Below are 16,372 nucleotides of genomic sequence, written 5' to 3'. Positions count from 1 at the left end.
GGAGGAGAGCAGAGTGATGAAGCCAGTTCAGAGATGGGGATTATTAGGAGGCCATGACTGGTAAAGGCCAGGGGGAAATGGGGCCAGGGTAGGTAGGTAACACCCCTACTCTTTTTGAGAAACACCCTGGGATTTTAAATGACCACAGAGAGTCAGGACCTCGGTTTTTTGTCTCATCCGAAGGATGGCTCCTGTTTATATTATAGTGTCCCCGCCACTATACTGGGGTGTTAGGACCCACACAGAACGCAGGGTGAGCACCCCCTGCTGGCAACAGCCTTAGCTTTCCCAGGAGTCTCCATCCAGGTACTGATGACACTGCTAAGCTTCAGTGGGCTGCTGGTGGTGAGTTTCAGTATGATATGGCTGCTGGCTATATCAGCTAGGTGGCGCTGCTCTGTAAGACGTCTATGCCTCACGGTAACTGCTCCCCCATCACACTTCCACCTCAGAGCACAAGCCGGACCCCCCACAGGAGGACTCGGACACGGAGGACCCAGCGAACGCAGCCCGGCGCGTGGAGCGCTCTCCTGCCCCCCAGCCCCAGAGGGTCCCCCTCTTTCCTGGGATGGACCCCTCCGCCCTTAAGGTTAGGCTCCGCCTGGGTACCGCAGTACGCCTCGCCCCCTGAGCCTCGCTCACCTCTGCGCCTCTGCCCCTCAGGCCCAGCTGAGGAAGAGGACGGACTCGGATAGCCAGGCCGACACCCCCTCCCCGACCCAGCTCTCCCGCTCTCCAAAGTCGCCCTTCGTTCCCGGAACCAGAGTGCGGCCCCCTTCAGGCAGGAAGGAAAACGGGTATGACCCAGGGAGAGTGCGTTTGTGTCCGTGTCCATCTGCTTGTTGTCCTGGTTTGGGTCCGGTCAGAACCCGGGTCCTGCATGTGACTGATGTCCAGTCTCCCTGCAGGTCAGAGGAGTCGTCCCCCCAGTGGCTGAAGGAGCTGAAGTCAAAGAAGCGGCTCAGTCAGTACGACAATGACGCCTAGCGGGTGAGTGGCCCTGCATCCAACAGAGCCTGCCTCCCCTGCCTCTCCTGCCTCCTCTGCCTCTCCTTTCTCCTCTATCTCACCCTCTTCACCTGCCTCTCCTGTGTCCCCTGCCTCCTCTTTCTCACCCTCTTCCCCTGCCTCTCCTGTCTCCTCTATCTCAACCTCTTCACCTGCCTCTCCTGTCCCCTCTTTCTCACCCTCTTCCCCTGCCTCTCCTGCCTCCCCCACCCCCTGTCTCTTCTGCCTTACCTCAGCTCGGCTCTGATTCAGTATGAGCCTTGAGCCCTGCAGGCCGGAAGCGAACCTTGACAGGCTCAGCAGCACGAGTCAGCGTTCTGTCAGCAGCTCATGGATGAGTCAGCGCCTTCACCAGTTCTCGATGAAGCCTTTTCTTCAAAGGACTTGTATGAATCACGACAGAAAAATGACCCCATTTAAACTGATACCTTCACAACAGGATTTCAGCACTTTGTGGATTTCATAAATGTCATGCGGACAGCTGCCTGGGTGGTGTTCGTGGATGGCAAGAGGAGCCTGTGGCTTAATTAACGCCAATTATTTTCAGTTTTATTGAATTTGTCTTGCAGGTGGCCTTAAAGTGGAGCGCAGGAGGAAGAAGCCTTAATTTTTGGACCTGGATATGACCTGTGCGTTCTGCTGCTGCTGATGCGACTCTTCACTTCCTGCCTGGGTCGCGAAGTGCATGGTGCCTTTTTGGAGAAAAAATCTATATATATATTTTTGTGTTCAAACAGGCTGAAAAACTTGCTGCTGCTTATTGTTCTTACAGGCAGTTGTTAGAGAGATTTTAACAAAGAGCCACTTTAGCCTCAGACACCTCAAGGAGGGAGAGCAAGCAGAAGATGAGCTCACAGGGGAACCAATTCTTTCCTGCCCTTGTTGCACATCAGGAAGGGTTAAACTGCCGGATCAAGGAGCTCTGAGCTTAAAAGTGCTTCTCTTAAGGTAGAAGGAAATTAAAGCAACTCAGAAGACCAGCGAAGAAAATGGATGTAGTTTTTTTATCATTATCATTTTAAAATTTTATAGATCAGTTTTGGAAGGGGATCATATTGTATCTTTTTTTAGTGTTTTTTATCATTGCGTCCTTCAGGTCCTGAGCCTCGTGTTGCCATAGAATGGGGACAGAACTAATCTCTTCTTTTTTCTTTTTACAATTCATAAATCTTAGAAAGAACAAAACAGTGTTGAAAGAACAAATACATAGCTATATATGATCTATATCGACAGTAATAACGACAGTAATGATTATAAGACAGGTAAAGGCTCTGATTTTCCTACAGTACCTGCCTCCTGCTAAGAGAGGAGCACTGCCTGTGTTGCCCACTGCTTTTAGGGGCACCCCTGCTCAATGGGAGTCATTCGCTCCTAAACTCAAAGCAGAGTTCCCACAGTTCCTGAAAAAGCAAGAGAAAACAATTCCCTAACGGTGCAATTCCCGGGACAGGCCGTCTTCATCCATCTGACTAATTTGGTTTGGTCAAAATAAGAACAATGTCAGCTGAGTGTTTTAATTGTTTTCCCACTCCTGAATCAAGTCTCATTAAGAAAATTAATGAAAGGTCACTCGAGTCATCTCGAGCTCCAGGAGCGGTTGTTCTGTCATCTGGCGAGTTGTTCTGCTCTGTCCCAGAGGAAGTGTGGGAATCCTGGGAGAAAGCACAGATCTAGAAGGCATCGTTCGAAGACTCGTGTCTGTACGAGCTGAGCTGCAGGTCTGAGCGAGAGAGCTGACACACGAGCAGGGGACTGCGCTGCAGGCCACGGGGCAGGGAGGATCTGCAGGGCCAATGAAAATATAAGAATTGAAATAAGTTTTCACTCTGAATTCGAACAAACATAACAGCAATAATCTGGTGATATTTTGTCTCTCTGTGCACAGAGACTTTGCATAAACATGTTTTTCCTTTTGTAAGTGCTGTTGGTGGTGAGGCGGGGAAGGGAGACAAGGAGGTGTGTTCCTCATTTTGTCCAGACAGGCAACAATGTTCAGAAATAACAGTTCTCTTTGTGCAAAGGTTCCCAGGCTGACTGTGGGAACTACTTTTTCACTGTGATCAGTAGTTAATGTGTTCAGTGAACATCATGGAAGAAGGCCTCACAGTCCGCGTGTGACCACACTGCTTTTCACGGCAGAGGCTCTCTGTGCTGGGAGCTACTGAGTCTGTCTTTGGCTCAAAGCAAGTCTCTGAGCCCAGGCTCTGCAGTGATCCAGGCGCTGGCTCTGCTGCCTCTGCATGTGTACAGCCCTTCTCTTACATCACAGGTCTGCCGCCAATCAGGTGGTGCTTCTCTCTGTAGCCCTGCCCTCCTCCTTAGTGGCTCTTTGAAACCCCGCCTCCCAGCAGGTGACTGTGGGTCGATGTTGGAATCATGATCAAATTGAATCTGATTGTAATTTTTATTTTTTAGTTTCCTTTGACAGTGTATTTTAACACATTTATTCAAGAAACTGATTTATTTTTTATTTCTCTGTGTTCTGATGTTAGGGTTCTATTAACTATCTTGGGGTCGATCTTTCTCTTTTCTGTAAACTGCAGTCCTGTTTTGCACTCTGGGTCTGTGCCAGTGGTGTCAGAATGTGGGCGTGTTAATAAAGTGGATATCGGACACCCCGACTATGCATCTCTGACACCGAAAGCCAGGAGAGAGAGTGTGAGGCAAGTGGAGAGGAGCAGTGTGAGAAGGGAGGAGAGTGAGAGGAGCAGTGTGAGAAGGGAGGAGAGTGAGAGGAGCAGTGTGAGAAGGCTTAAAATCAAAAGAAATACCATATGTACAGAAAATGAGGTTTTCCTGTGTGCTGTCTACATCCCGCCCTCAGTGAGGGAATTCTCCCCTGTCTCCACACAGAGATCGGTCACTTCCAGGGCCAGGGAAACGTGCTGCTCTGTGGTGACCTCAATGCACGAACAGGCTCACTGGCAGACTTCACCAGCACACAGGGAAACACTCACATATTCGGACAATCCCCTCTGTACCACACACACCGGTCACCACACACAGGTGCAGCCATGACACCACGGTCAACAGCACCGGCCGTGAGCTGCTGCAGCTCTGTCAAGGGCTGGGCCTGTACATCGTCAACGGCAGGACTAGAGGGGACTCTCTAGGCAGGTTCACCTACAGCTCAGCTCTGGGCAGCAGTGTGGTGGACTACGCCATCACCGACCTGGACCCCTCTTGTATCAGTGCCTTCACTGTCAGGCCACAAACTCCTCTCTCCGACCACAGCCAGATCACACTCTGCATGAAGAGAGCACACCAGCACAGAAACACACTGACACAGCCCAGCCTGCTGTACGACCTCAACCAGGTGTACAGATGGGACACAGACAGCCTAGACAGATACCAAACTGCACTGGGCGATGATGAAATTCAGACACATTTGGACACATTGGACACATTCCTAAACACTCCTTATCAAACCAACAAATTAGGCATAAACTTGGCCACACAAAAACTAAATCACCTATTTCACAAACTAGCATCAAAATCTAAGCTAAAAACAACTAAATCAAAAAACTACCAAAAACAAAAGCAAAAGAAAAGTGGTTTGATATGGAGTGCAAAAACATCAAAAATGCACAATGAAAACTCTCAAATCAAAAACACAGACAACCACACAACACAGATCTGCGCCTCAGGTACTGTGACATGGTAAAACTTTACAAACACACACTGAAAAAGAAAAGAAACACATAAACAAACAACTTTTGAGAGAAGTGGAACAATTTAAACAAATCAAAACCAGAAGAATTGGCCATTCAAAATGAAACAATCTGGCAAACATACTTTGAAAATCTCTATCAAAAGCTCCCAAATACAAATCAATCAGACCAAAACAACATTTATGAAAAACTTGAAATTTTGGAATTGGCTATCAAAGACAACCAAAACCCCTTAGCCTCCCCAATCACTGAGCAGGAGCTACTGGACAAACTCCAGGCCCTCAGACCACGCAAAGCCTGTGGCCATAATGGAGTCATAAATGAGATGCTGAGACAGAGCAGCCCAAAGTTGCAACAAGCCCTGCTCAAACTCCTCAATCTCATCATGACAGCTGGATGTTTCCCTGTGGCCTGGAACCAAGGACTGCTCACGCCCATCTATAAGAGTGGCGATAGACTTGATCCCAACTACCGGGGCATCTGTGTGAACAGTAACCTGGGGAAGGTATTCTGCAGTATCCTAAATACACAAATACTGGCCTTCCTTCAGAACACAATGTCCTGAGTAAAAGTCAGATTGGCTTCTTACCAGATCACCGCACATCTGATCACATTTACACCCTACACACACTGATAGACAAACACGTCCACCAAAAACACAAAGAAAAGTTTTTTTGCCTGCTTTGGCGATTTCAAAAAAGCATTTGACTCGATTTGGCATGAAAGATTGTTTTATAAACTACTCCAAAGTGGCATAGGGGGCAAAGTGTACAACATCATCAAATCAATGTATTCAGAGAGCAAATGTGCAGTGAAAATTGGAAACAAAAGGACCAAATTCTTCACCCAAGGCCGTGGGGTGAGACGGGGCTGCAGTCTGAGCCCAACACTGTTCAATATCTATATCAACGAATTAGCAGGAATGTTGGAACAGTCTGCAGCTCCTGGTCTCACACTACACGACACAGAAATCAAGTTCCTGCTTTATGCAGATGACCTGGTCCTGCTGTCGCCCACAGAACAGGGGCTGCAGCAGAACCTGGCACTGCTGGAGCAGTACTGTCAGACCTGGGCGCTGACAGTCAATCTGGACAAGACCAGAGTTGTGGTTTTCCAGAAGAAAGCCAGACCTCAGGGAAACAGGTACAAATTCACACTGAACAACAACACATTGGAGCACACATCCAGCTACACATATCTCGGTCTCACCATCAGCTCTTCTGGGAGTTTTGACCTGGCAGTGAAGGCACTGAGAGAGAAGACACTCAGGGCTTTCTACACAATAAGAAGGAGGCTCTTCAACATCAACCCACCAACAAGAATCTGGCTCCAAATATTTCAAAGTGTAATCCAACCCATTGCCCTTTACGGCAGTGAAGTGTGGGGTCCCCTCACAGACCAGGATTACACTAAATGGGACAAACACCCCACAGAAACTCTGCACATGGAGATCTGTAGAAACATCCTCCGTATGCAGAGAAAAACACCTAACAACAGGTGCAGGGCTGAACTATTGATAAACATACAGAAAAAAGTATTAAAGTATTGGCTACACCTAAAAAACAGTGACCAACATTCCTACCACCACAAAGCCCTGCTGAGCCAAGAGCTGAGCCCAAAACAGAGCCCCCTGAGCCAGCTGGTCCTGAGGCTCACTGACCTGAGCCACACCGACACTAACCAGCATCATGACAGCACTGCTAGAGCACCACAACTCAGACTCAACCACATCACAGCACAGACCAAACAGCAATATCTCACACACTGGGACACACACACACAAACACAACATAAACTGGAATGCTACAGAACCCTAAACAGACAATACACGCTAGCCGAATATTTGACCAAGATAAGAAACAACAAACAGAAACAGACCCTGACAAAGTACAGGCTCAGTGACCACAGCCTGGCCATAGAAACTGGGCGACACAGGCAGACCTGGGTGCCCAGAGAGGACAGGCTGTGCTCCCACTCCCAGTGGGGAGAAATAGAGACAGAGGTGCACTTCCTACTGCACTGTGACAGATACTCTGGGATTAGAGAAACATTCTTCCTGAAATTCAGAAATCTAATCCCAGAGTTCCCACACCTGCCAGAATTACAACAGGTCCCAATCCTACTGGGGGAGGGAGGAGGGAACTCAGTTGAACTGGCAGCCCATTATGTGATCTCCTGTCACAGCCTGAGGAACAGTGAGTCTCCCAATAATGCTCCTTCTGCCTACAGTATATGTCAATATTTTATAATATGTCTGTAGATTTTATATTAATGTTATTTTTTGTTCTGTTTCATGTGAATTTCATTATTTTATTTGCTTTGGCAACACCATCGGTCATGCTAATAAAGCACCTAGAATTGAATTGAAATTGAGAGGAGCAGTGTGAGAAGGGTGGAGAGTGAGAGGAGTAGTGTGAGAAGGGTGGAGAGTGAGAGGAGCAGTGTGAGAAGGGAGGAGAGTGAGAGGAGCAGTGTGAGAAGGGTGGAGAGTGAGAGGAGCAGTGTGAGAAGGGTGGAGAGTGAGAGGAGCAGTGTGAGAAGGGTGGAGAGTGAGAGGAGTAGTGTGAGAAGGATGGAGAGTGAGAGGAGTAGTGTGAAACAGGTGGAGAGTGAGAGGAGTAGTGTGAGAAGGATGGAGAGTGAGAGGAGTAGTGTGAGAAGGGTGGAGAGTGAGAGGAGCAGTGTGAGACAGGTGGAGAGTGAGAGGAGTAGTGTGAGAAGGGTGGAGAGTGAGAGGAGCAGTGTGAGACGGGTGGAGAGTGAGAGGAGTAGTGTGAGAAGGGTGGAGAGTGAGAGGAGTAGTGTGAGACAGGTGGAGAGTGAGAGGAGCAGTGTGAGAAGGGTGGAGAGTGAGAGGAGTAGTGTGAGAAGGATGGAGAGTGAGAGGAGTAGTGTGAAACAGGTGGAGAGTGAGAGGAGTAGTGTGAGAAGGATGGAGAGTGAGAGGAGTAGTGTGAGAAGGGTGGAGAGTGAGAGGAGCAGTGTGAGACAGGTGGAGAGTGAGAGGAGTAGTGTGAGAAGGGTGGAGAGTGAGAGGAGCAGTGTGAGACGGGTGGAGAGTGAGAGGAGTAGTGTGAGAAGCGTAGAGAGTGAGAGGAGTAGTGTGAGAAGGGTGGAGAGTGAGAGGAGTAGTGTGAGAAGGGTGGAGAGTGAGAGGAGCAGTGTGAGAAGGGTGGAGAGTGAGAGGAGTAGTGTGAGAAGGATGGAGAGTGAGAGGAGCAGTGTGAGACGGGTGGAGAGTGAGAGGAGCAGTGTGAGAAGGGTGGAGAGTGAGAGGAGCAGTGTGAGAAGGGTGGAGAGTGAGAGGAGTAGTGTGAGAAGGATGGAGAGTGAGAGGAGTAGTGTGAGAAGGGTGGAGAGTGAGAGGAGCAGTGTGAGAAGGGTGGAGAGTGAGAGGAGCAGTGTGAGAAGGGTGGAGAGTGAGAGGAGTAGTGTGAGAAGGGTGGAGAGTGAGAGGAGTAGTGTGAGAAGGATGGAGAGTGAGAGGAGTAGTGTGAGAAGGGTGGAGAGTGAGAGGAGTAGTGTGAGAAGGGTGGAGAGTGAGAGGAGCAGTGTGAGACGGGTGGAGAGTGAGAGGAGCAGTGTGAGAAGGATGGAGAGTGAGAGGAGCAGTGTGAGAAGGGTGGAGAGTGAGAGGAGCAGTGTGAGACGGGTGGAGAGTGAGAGGAGTAGTGTGAGAAGGGTAGAGAGTGAGAGGTGTAGTGTGAGGCAGGTGAAGAGTGAGAGGAGCAGTGTAAGAAGGGTGGAGAGTGAGAGGAGCAGTGGGAGATCACAGAGTGAGAGGAGGTGAGAGGCGATGTTGTTGGCAGCGCTGTGCATTAGCTGACTGTGCTGTTGCTCAATCCCTGCTTGGCACAGGTGCCAGTGTTCTGTCCGCTGGGCTGGGCATCGTGCCCTGCCTCGCTATTGAGAGCCACTCTCACGGACACAATGCGGGAGGCAGACTTGCTGCATCAACAGCTGGGCTTTTCTGCTGCTCTGGCCAGAAATAACCCATAAATACCCCCGCCTGCCCACGCCGAGAGACAGAGCAGCCTGGAGCCAGAGCGCAGGAGCACAGCCGAGACCAGAGACCAGGTACAGGGGCTCTCCCTGCAGCACTGCAGCCTTCTCTTCATCGCGCACGGACCCATTCTGGGGGCGTCCTGCTCCCCTGTGATTGGGGAGCCTGCTGAGAAGCTCTCTCAGAGAGTGGGCAGTGTGGCCTGTGTCCCCAGCGTGATTGTGGCACGCTGTCGGCGGGAAGCTGAGTGGAGGGAACAGGGTGGGGTGAAAGCAGGCCTGTCCTGTACACCTGCCCTCTGCTCGAGCACCAGCCTGTTAGCTTGGCAGTTTGTCAGGTGTCCCCGACAGGTCTTCGCTGGCGAGCTCCCCAGGGTCCTGCTGGCACAGAGATGAGCAGAATGAAGTGTGAAGTAGAACTAGATCTGGGCGCAAGACTGAACAGCTCTGAAAACAGCTAAACCCTCAAGAGCAGAAGCCTCCTCTTTTTTAGTTTTAGGCAAAAGCTCTGAAACACACTTCAGGCTGTCAGTTCTGGGAGACAACCCTGGAATGTTTTGGGGAAGTCGGCCAGAGCTCTTTGACCAAAGGGGGCTGAGATTCGGACCATGGGCCAGTCACTGGCAGGGAGGCCTGTACTGCTGTTGGGGAGGGTCATACTTGCCCGTGCTGCCCTGAGAAGGGGCTGATTCTCTGCTCAGAGGCCAGTATCTCAGCAGGACTGTGGAGTGTGAAGAGTCTGGCAGGTGGTTTACAGATCTTTCAGACTGCCTTCCAGCAGGGGCCGCTCTAGCCCACACCATACACAGACACCTGCACCACCCCCTTTCCTAGACACTCGACAGAACCCACACAGGTCTGGAGAGAAGAGAGAGCTGGGAACCCCCACCCCCCAGACTGTGTGTGACTGCTGTCCTACTGTTCCTGCCCCAGGTGAAGATGTCAGAGCAGCAGAGCGCCCCGGAGCAGCAGGCTGCTGAGAAGAGCCAGGGTGGCACTGGCGGCACCTACAAGGTGAGCCTGGAGTGACTGTATGTGTGGAGTCTGCATGTTCTACCCTGTCTGTGTAGGTCGGCTACCAAAGACCACACAGTTAGTTTGGCGCCATTGAATTGTCCTTGTGTGTCCTGGGATGGGCTGGTGTCCAGTCTGACCTGTGTGTGTGTGTCTGTTCTGGGCAGGTGTCCAGTCTGACCTGTGTGTGTGTGTCCTGGGCTGGTTTCCAGTCTGACCTGTGTGTCTATGTCCTTGGATGGGCTGGTTTCCAGTCTGACCTGTGTGTGTCCTGGGCTGGGCAGGTGTCCAGTCTGACCTGTGTGTGTGTGTGTCCTGAGCTGGGCAGGTGTCCAGTATGAGCTGTTACTGGAAGTGGATGTCTGGATGTGCTGTATATACAGTACTGTCCTGTACAGCACTGTGTAATTAGATAAGTAGGGAGCTGCGTCAGCATGCGTAGGCTGCAAATAACTGAGTTAAAGGTTTATTCCCTGCTTAAAAGAGAAGAAAGGAAACACAACGTTTTGGCTGTGGAGCCTTCTTCAGGTGTGAGAGGAACAGTAACAGAGTAATTATACCATATTTTTTCTGTATGTTTATACCATATTATATCATATTTCATCTTTCCCTCTTCCTCTCTTCTTCACTTTCTTTCCAGGTGGTGCTGTTTGAACTGGAGAATTTCCAGGGCCGGAAAGCAGAGCTCACAGCAGAGTGTAAGGATCTGGGGGAGCTTGGGTTCGAGAAGCTGGGCTCTGTGCTGGTGGAGTCTGGCCCGTGAGTATCTTTCTGTGAGCATACCTGTCTATCTGACTGTCTGCCAATTAGGTGCCATTTAATGCATTTAAAGGTGGTTCCACTGTTGTCCACCAGAGGGCAATATATTCAATTCAATTTCAATTCAACTCAAGATGCTTTATTGGCATGACTGATGGGTACAATCAGTGTTGCCAAAGCAAGAAAAAATAATAAAATTAACACGAAACAAAATAAACGTAAAATAAAATCTATGGACATATTACAGACATTTACAACAAAAACATATCATAACATATTTACAGATGCTGTAAACATACTGAGCATTAATTATTAGGAGACAGACTCACTGTTCCTCAGGTTGCAACAGGAGATCACATACTGGGCTGCCTCCTGAGTTCCCTCCTCCCTCTCCCAGTAGGACTGGGACCCATTGTGATTCTGGCAGGTGTGGGAACTCTGGGATTAGATTTAGGGAAGAATATTTGTCTAATCCCAGAATATGTGTCACAGTGCAGTGCACCTCTGTCTCTATTTCTCCCTGCTGGCAGTGGGAGCGCAGCCTGTGCTCTCTGGGCAGCCAGGTCTGCCTGTGTCGCCCAGTTTCTATGGCCAGGCTGTGGTCACTGAGCCTGTACTTCGTCAGGGCTTGTTTCTTTTGCTGTTTTTTATCTTGGTCAAATATTCGGCTGGTGTATATATATATATGTCTGTTTAGGATTCTGTAGCATTCCAGTTTATGTTGTGTTTGTGTGTGTGTGTCCCAGTGTGTGAGATATTGCTGTTTGGTCTGTGCTGTGATGTGGTTGAGTCTGAGTTGTGGTGCTCTAGCAATGCTGTCCTGATGCTGGTTAGTGTCGGTGTGGCTCAGGTCAGTGAGCCTCAGGACCAGCTGGGCTCAGCTCTTGGCTCAGCAGGGCTTTGTGGTGGTAGGAATTTTGATCGCTGTTTTTTAGGTGTAGCCAATACTTTAATACTCTTTTCTGTAAAACCATAACTCTGGTCTTGTCCAGATTGACTGTCAGCGCCCAGGTCTGACAGTACTGCTCCAGCAGTGCCAGGTTCTGCTGCAGCCCCTATTCTGTGGGCGACAGCAGGACCAGGTCATCTGCATAGAGCAGGAACTTGATTTCTGTGTCGTGTAGTGTGAGACCAGGAGCTGCAGACTGTTCCAACATTCCTGCTAATTCGTTGATATAGATATTGAACAGTGTTGGGCTCAGGCTGCAGCCCTGTCTCACCCCACGGCCTTGGGTGAAGAATTTGGTCCTTTTGTTTCCAATTTTCACTGCACATTTGCTCTCTGAATACATTGATATGATCGTGATCATTGAAGTGTCGTACACTTTACCCACTATGCCACTTTGTGTTATGCTTCAGTTTACTGTGAATGTGCTATAATGCTCAGTGTGCTGAAGGTCTCTCTCAAGCTCAGTGTTTTGTGCTGGGGCCATGTGTAATTTACCCCTTCTTTGCCACTCCCTGTGCCCCTCTCCCCCTCAGCTGGCTGGGCTTCGAGCGGCAGGGCTGCGCAGGCGAGCAGTTCATCCTGGAGAAGGGAGAGTATCCTCGCTGGGACACCTGGTCCAACAGCCAGGCCAGCTATACCATCATGTCCCTTTGCCCACTCCAAGTTGTGAGTCCCGCCCTGCAGACAGACACAAATATAGACACACGGGTAGAGACAGACAGGTACACACAGAGACACACTCAGGTAGAGATAAACACACACTGACACACATACTGTAGGTACAGACAGACACACACACGTAGAGATATACACAGACACACACAGGTAGAGATGCACACACAGACAGACACACACAAGTAGAGACACACACAGACACACACAGGTAGAGATGCACACACAGACACACACACAGACAGACACACACAAGTAGAGACACACACAGACACACACAGGTAGAGATACACACACAGACACACAGACAGATACACACAGGTAGAGACACACACAGACACACACACGTAGAGATACACACACAGACACACAGGTAGAGACACACACAGACAGACACACACAGGTAGAGACACACAGACACATAAACACACACAGGTAGAGATACACACACAGACACACAGGTAGAGACAGGCAGGCGTGTAGAGCAGCAGTGAGTATTGAAGGATGCATGTGGGTGTCTCTCCACCAGGACAGCGCAGAGCACAAGCTCCTCCTGTTCGAGAACGCTGGCTTTGCTGGGCGCAAGATGGAGATCGTGGACGATGACGTGCCCAGCCTGTGGGCGCACGGGTTCCAGGACCGCGTCGCCAGTGTGAAGGCACTCAATGGAACGTAAGGCCCACCCCACTGTACCCCCTGAGTCACCTGTCCGTCTGTCTCCATCCTGCTGCACCTCATCCTGTACCCCTGCTTGTGAACCCTGTTCTCCCTTTGGGACCTCCCCAACTACACTGTACCCCACTGTACCCCTCTGCACTGTACTCCCCTGTACCCCACTGTACTCCTCTCCACTGTACTCCCCTTTACCCCACTGTACCCCTCTACATTGCACTCCCTGTACTCCCCTGTACCCCTCTACACTCCGCTGTACCTCTACACTGTACTCTCCTGTATCCCACTATACCTCTCTGCACTGCACTCCCTGTACCCTACTACCCCTGTGCGCTGTAGTCCACTGTACCCCTCTGCACTGCACTCCCTGTACCCCACTGTAACCTTCTTTACTGTACCCCACTGTATCCCTCTACACTGTACTCCCCTGTACCCCACACTACCCCTCTACACTGCACTCCCTGTACCGCACTCTACCCCTCTATACTGTACCCCACTGTACCCTTCTACACTGCACTCCCTGTACCCCACAGTCCGGGTGAGTGTTGTGTTGGCTCCTCGACACTCGATGCTGCAGTGTCTTCGCTGGCCTCTCACTCTGCTCTCATGCTGTCTGACTGACCTCTTCGACTTCTGTCTCCTTTGATATCTAGAAGGCCAAATAGGAGGTCTAATGAACCTTTTCATTCCTGCAGGTGGGTGGCCTACATGTACCCGGGCTACAGGGGGCGCCAGTTCGTGTTCCAGCATGGCGAATACAAGCACTGGAACGACTGGGAGGCCGCGCTGCCGCAGATCCAGTCTGTGCGCCGCGTGCGCGACATGCAGTGGCACAAGAAGGGCTGCTTCACCCTGCCAGCCATGCCCGCCCCCCCCACGGCTCCCAGCAGCAGCTGAAGGAGACCAGAGCCCACCTCCCACGCCAGTCTCACCCCCACCCCCCTCCCTCGCTGCGCCAAGAAACGGCGCATGCACAGGTGACTGTGTGCGAGTGAGACAAACTGGCAATAAAGATACTCTTAACCCAGCATATGCCTCATGCCTGAGTTCATTCCAGCCACCACGTATATATCTGGCCCTGCTCTGGCCTCCGAGTAAGAGGATACATTGTACAATCAACACAGCAACTATCTTTCGGAAAACACTGTGATTTACAGAGATTTCACTGAATACCGCTGCACTTAACTGTGATTTCTCTGTGCCTCACTATAATCTCACAGGATTCCATTCAACTTTACTGTGAATTCTTTATTGTGAATGAGTTTATGGTGCTTCACCATAAACTCACTGGATTTCACTGTGCCATACTGGGATTTCACTGTTGTTTCACTGGGATTTCACTGTTGTTTCACTGGGATTTCACTTTTCCTCACCTACTGTGATGAAAGAGGGGCCATACTCCTTCAATTTAGTAATTTATTTGACGAACCAAACAATAATCAGTTGAATTAATGAATTAAGCTATTAATAATAAAGGCCCTGGGGTTGGAGGAGAGCAGTGCTGTGCTTCTGGGAATGTTTCCTGCAGAGCAGAGGGCACCGCGAGGGCCGTCAACAGGGTCGAGGCCCAGCAGTCCTGCAGAGGTTCAAGCCTCCCAAGGGATGTGTTCCCGGAGTGGAGCGGAGGGCGGAGGTCAGGGGTCAGAGGTCAGGGGTGTGTCTCACAGCTGGTTTAAGACAGGATCTCGCTGCTCTGCAGTGACGCTTGCCCCACTCCTTCCCCCCGTGTGTCCACTGCTGGCTTTGTACTGTGAGCTCCTACCTGACCTCTTAATTACCACGCCCTCTCTTGAGAGGACTTCCAGGACTTCCGCTCAGCGGCACCACGGAGCCTTCACCTCGCCAGGCTCCACAGGGGCGCACCTCACTCTAGCTTACTGTCCTGGGACCCCCAAAGGACACCTCTAAAAGAGACACACTCGGTGATTCCTTTGTTACTTTAGCAGACGTACAGTGGTTGAAACCCTTCTGAAGGCAGGATATTAGTAGGACCAGGTCTTCCAGAATCACTGGACAACCTCCTCTGGTCAAACCCCAGGAGTAGCGTCAGGGTCAGGATCAGGGATGGACCAGTCACTTCCGGGAGCTCAGTCTGACGAGACTGGGTAGTGCTGTGCCGGTCAGCTGTTCACACAGGTCAGACTGGACTGGGCAGTTCTGTGCCGGTCAGCTGTTCACACCGGTCAGACTGTGCAGGAGAGAAAGGAAGTTGCGTTGTGTACTGAAGTGCACGTAAACCAGTAGACCATTAGATGGCGGTCTCTCATCTCTTCAAAGTATAAATTCCAAACCAATGACAGGATCAGACATCAACCTGTCTGTACATCTCCTACCTGAAGACATCATTTCTAGGCTTGATTTCTCCAAGAGAGAAACTGAGACTTGAGAGATTCCCTCTGTCTCCACTTAACAGGGACTTACTGGCCTGACTGATGAGATACAGTGCCAATGAAGCACTAACAGTTACGACAAAACATTGCTATTAGGCTTTTACAACATAAAACATTATTTCCAGACAGGCTCACTGTCTGTTCCTGAGGCTGTGACAGGAGATCACACACTGTATTATTATTATTGAGAGACAGGCTCACTATTTGTTCCTCAGGCTGGGACAGGAGATCACACACTGTATTATTATTGAGAGACAGGCTCAGTGTCTGTTCCTCAGGCTGTAACAGGAGATCACACACTGTTTTATTATTGAGAGGCAGGCTCCCTGTTCCTGAGGGTGGGACAGGAGATCACACCCTGTATTATTATTATTGAGAGACAGGCTCACTGTCTGTTCCTCAGGCTGTGACAGGAGATCACACACTGTATTATTATTATTGAGAGACAGGCTCACTGTCTGTTCCTCAGGTTGGGACAGGAAATCACACACTGTATTATTATTGCGAGACAGGCTCAGTGTCTGTTCCTCCGGCTGTGACAGGAGATTACACACTGTATTATTATTATTGAGAGACAGGCTCACTGTTCCTCAGGCTGGGACAGGAGATCACACACTGTATTATTATTACTGAGAGACAGGCTCACTGTCTGTTCCTCAGGCTGGGACAGGAGATCACACCCTGTATTATTATTATTGAGAGACAGGCTCACTGTCTGTTCCTCAGGCTGTGACAGGAGATCACACACTGTATTATTATTATTGAGAGACAGGCTCACTGTCTGTTCCTCAGGTTGGGACAGGAAATCACACACTGTATTATTATTGCGAGACAAGCTCAGTGTCTGTTCCTCTGGCTGTGACAGGAGATTACACACTGTATTATTATTATTGAGAGACAGGCTCACTGCCTGTTCCTCAGGCTGGGACAGGAGATCGCACACTGTTTTATTATTGAAAGACAGGCTCACTGTTCCTCAGGTTGGGACAGGAGATCACACACTGTATTATTATTGAGAGACAGGCTCAGTGTCTGTTCCTCAGGCTGTGACAGGAGATCACACACTGTATTATTATTATTATTGAGAGACAGGCTCACTGTCTGTTCCTCAGGTTGGGACAGGAGATCACACACTGTATTATTATTATTATCGAGAGACAGGCTCACTGTCTGTTCCTCAGGTTGGGACAGGAGATCACACACTGTATTATTATTGCGAGACAGGCTCAGTGTCT

General features: G+C 50.0%; 2 protein-coding genes across 4 annotated transcripts in view; both read left to right on the top strand.

Annotated features, from left to right (window-relative positions):
• LOC148641352 (uncharacterized) overlaps nt 1-3,623 on the top strand; it is a 31,031-nt gene extending 27,408 nt beyond the window's left edge. For all 3 annotated transcript variants that reach the window (XM_088618410.1, XM_088618409.1, XM_088618408.1), the window contains 4 exons: nt 453-589; nt 664-797; nt 909-990; nt 1,578-3,623. In XM_088618410.1, coding sequence (XP_088474536.1) covers nt 453-589; nt 664-797; nt 909-987 — 350 coding nt within the window. In that variant the 3' untranslated portion in view covers nt 988-990; nt 1,578-3,623. The remainder of the gene's footprint in view (nt 1-452; nt 590-663; nt 798-908; nt 991-1,577) is intronic.
• Nucleotides 3,624-8,614: 4,991 nt separating this feature from the next.
• On the top strand, nt 8,615-13,775 carry crybb3 (crystallin, beta B3). The gene is made up of 6 exons (XM_088618087.1): nt 8,615-8,756; nt 9,615-9,695; nt 10,336-10,454; nt 11,937-12,069; nt 12,605-12,747; nt 13,443-13,775. The coding sequence occupies exons 2-6, from the start codon at nt 9,621-9,623 to the stop codon at nt 13,642-13,644; spliced, it is 672 nt and encodes a 223-aa protein (XP_088474213.1). The 5' UTR covers nt 8,615-8,756; nt 9,615-9,620; the 3' UTR covers nt 13,645-13,775.
• The last annotated feature ends 2,597 nt before the right edge of the window (nt 13,776-16,372 follow it).

This window comes from Lepisosteus platostomus, chromosome 24 (assembly GCF_059453375.1).
Source record: "Lepisosteus platostomus isolate fLepPlt1 chromosome 24, fLepPlt1.hap1, whole genome shotgun sequence".
Taxonomy (NCBI): Eukaryota; Metazoa; Chordata; class Actinopteri; order Semionotiformes; family Lepisosteidae; genus Lepisosteus; species Lepisosteus platostomus.
This window is presented reverse-complemented; position numbering and strand designations above follow the sequence as displayed.

What these genes read in the sequence shown, in the direction of transcription:
- crybb3 (XM_088618087.1), top strand. Translation starts at nt 9,621, where the DNA reads ATGTCAGAGCAGCAGAGCGCCCCGGAGCAGCAGGCTGCTGAGAAGAGC. An exon ending in GTGCTGGTGGAGTCTGGCCC is followed by an intron (nt 10,455 to 11,936) that starts GTGAGTATCTTT and finishes TCTCCCCCTCAG; the next exon opens with CTGGCTGGGCTTCGAGCGGC. An exon ending in CCCTTTGCCCACTCCAAGTT is followed by an intron (nt 12,070 to 12,604) that starts GTGAGTCCCGCC and finishes TCTCTCCACCAG; the next exon opens with GACAGCGCAGAGCACAAGCT.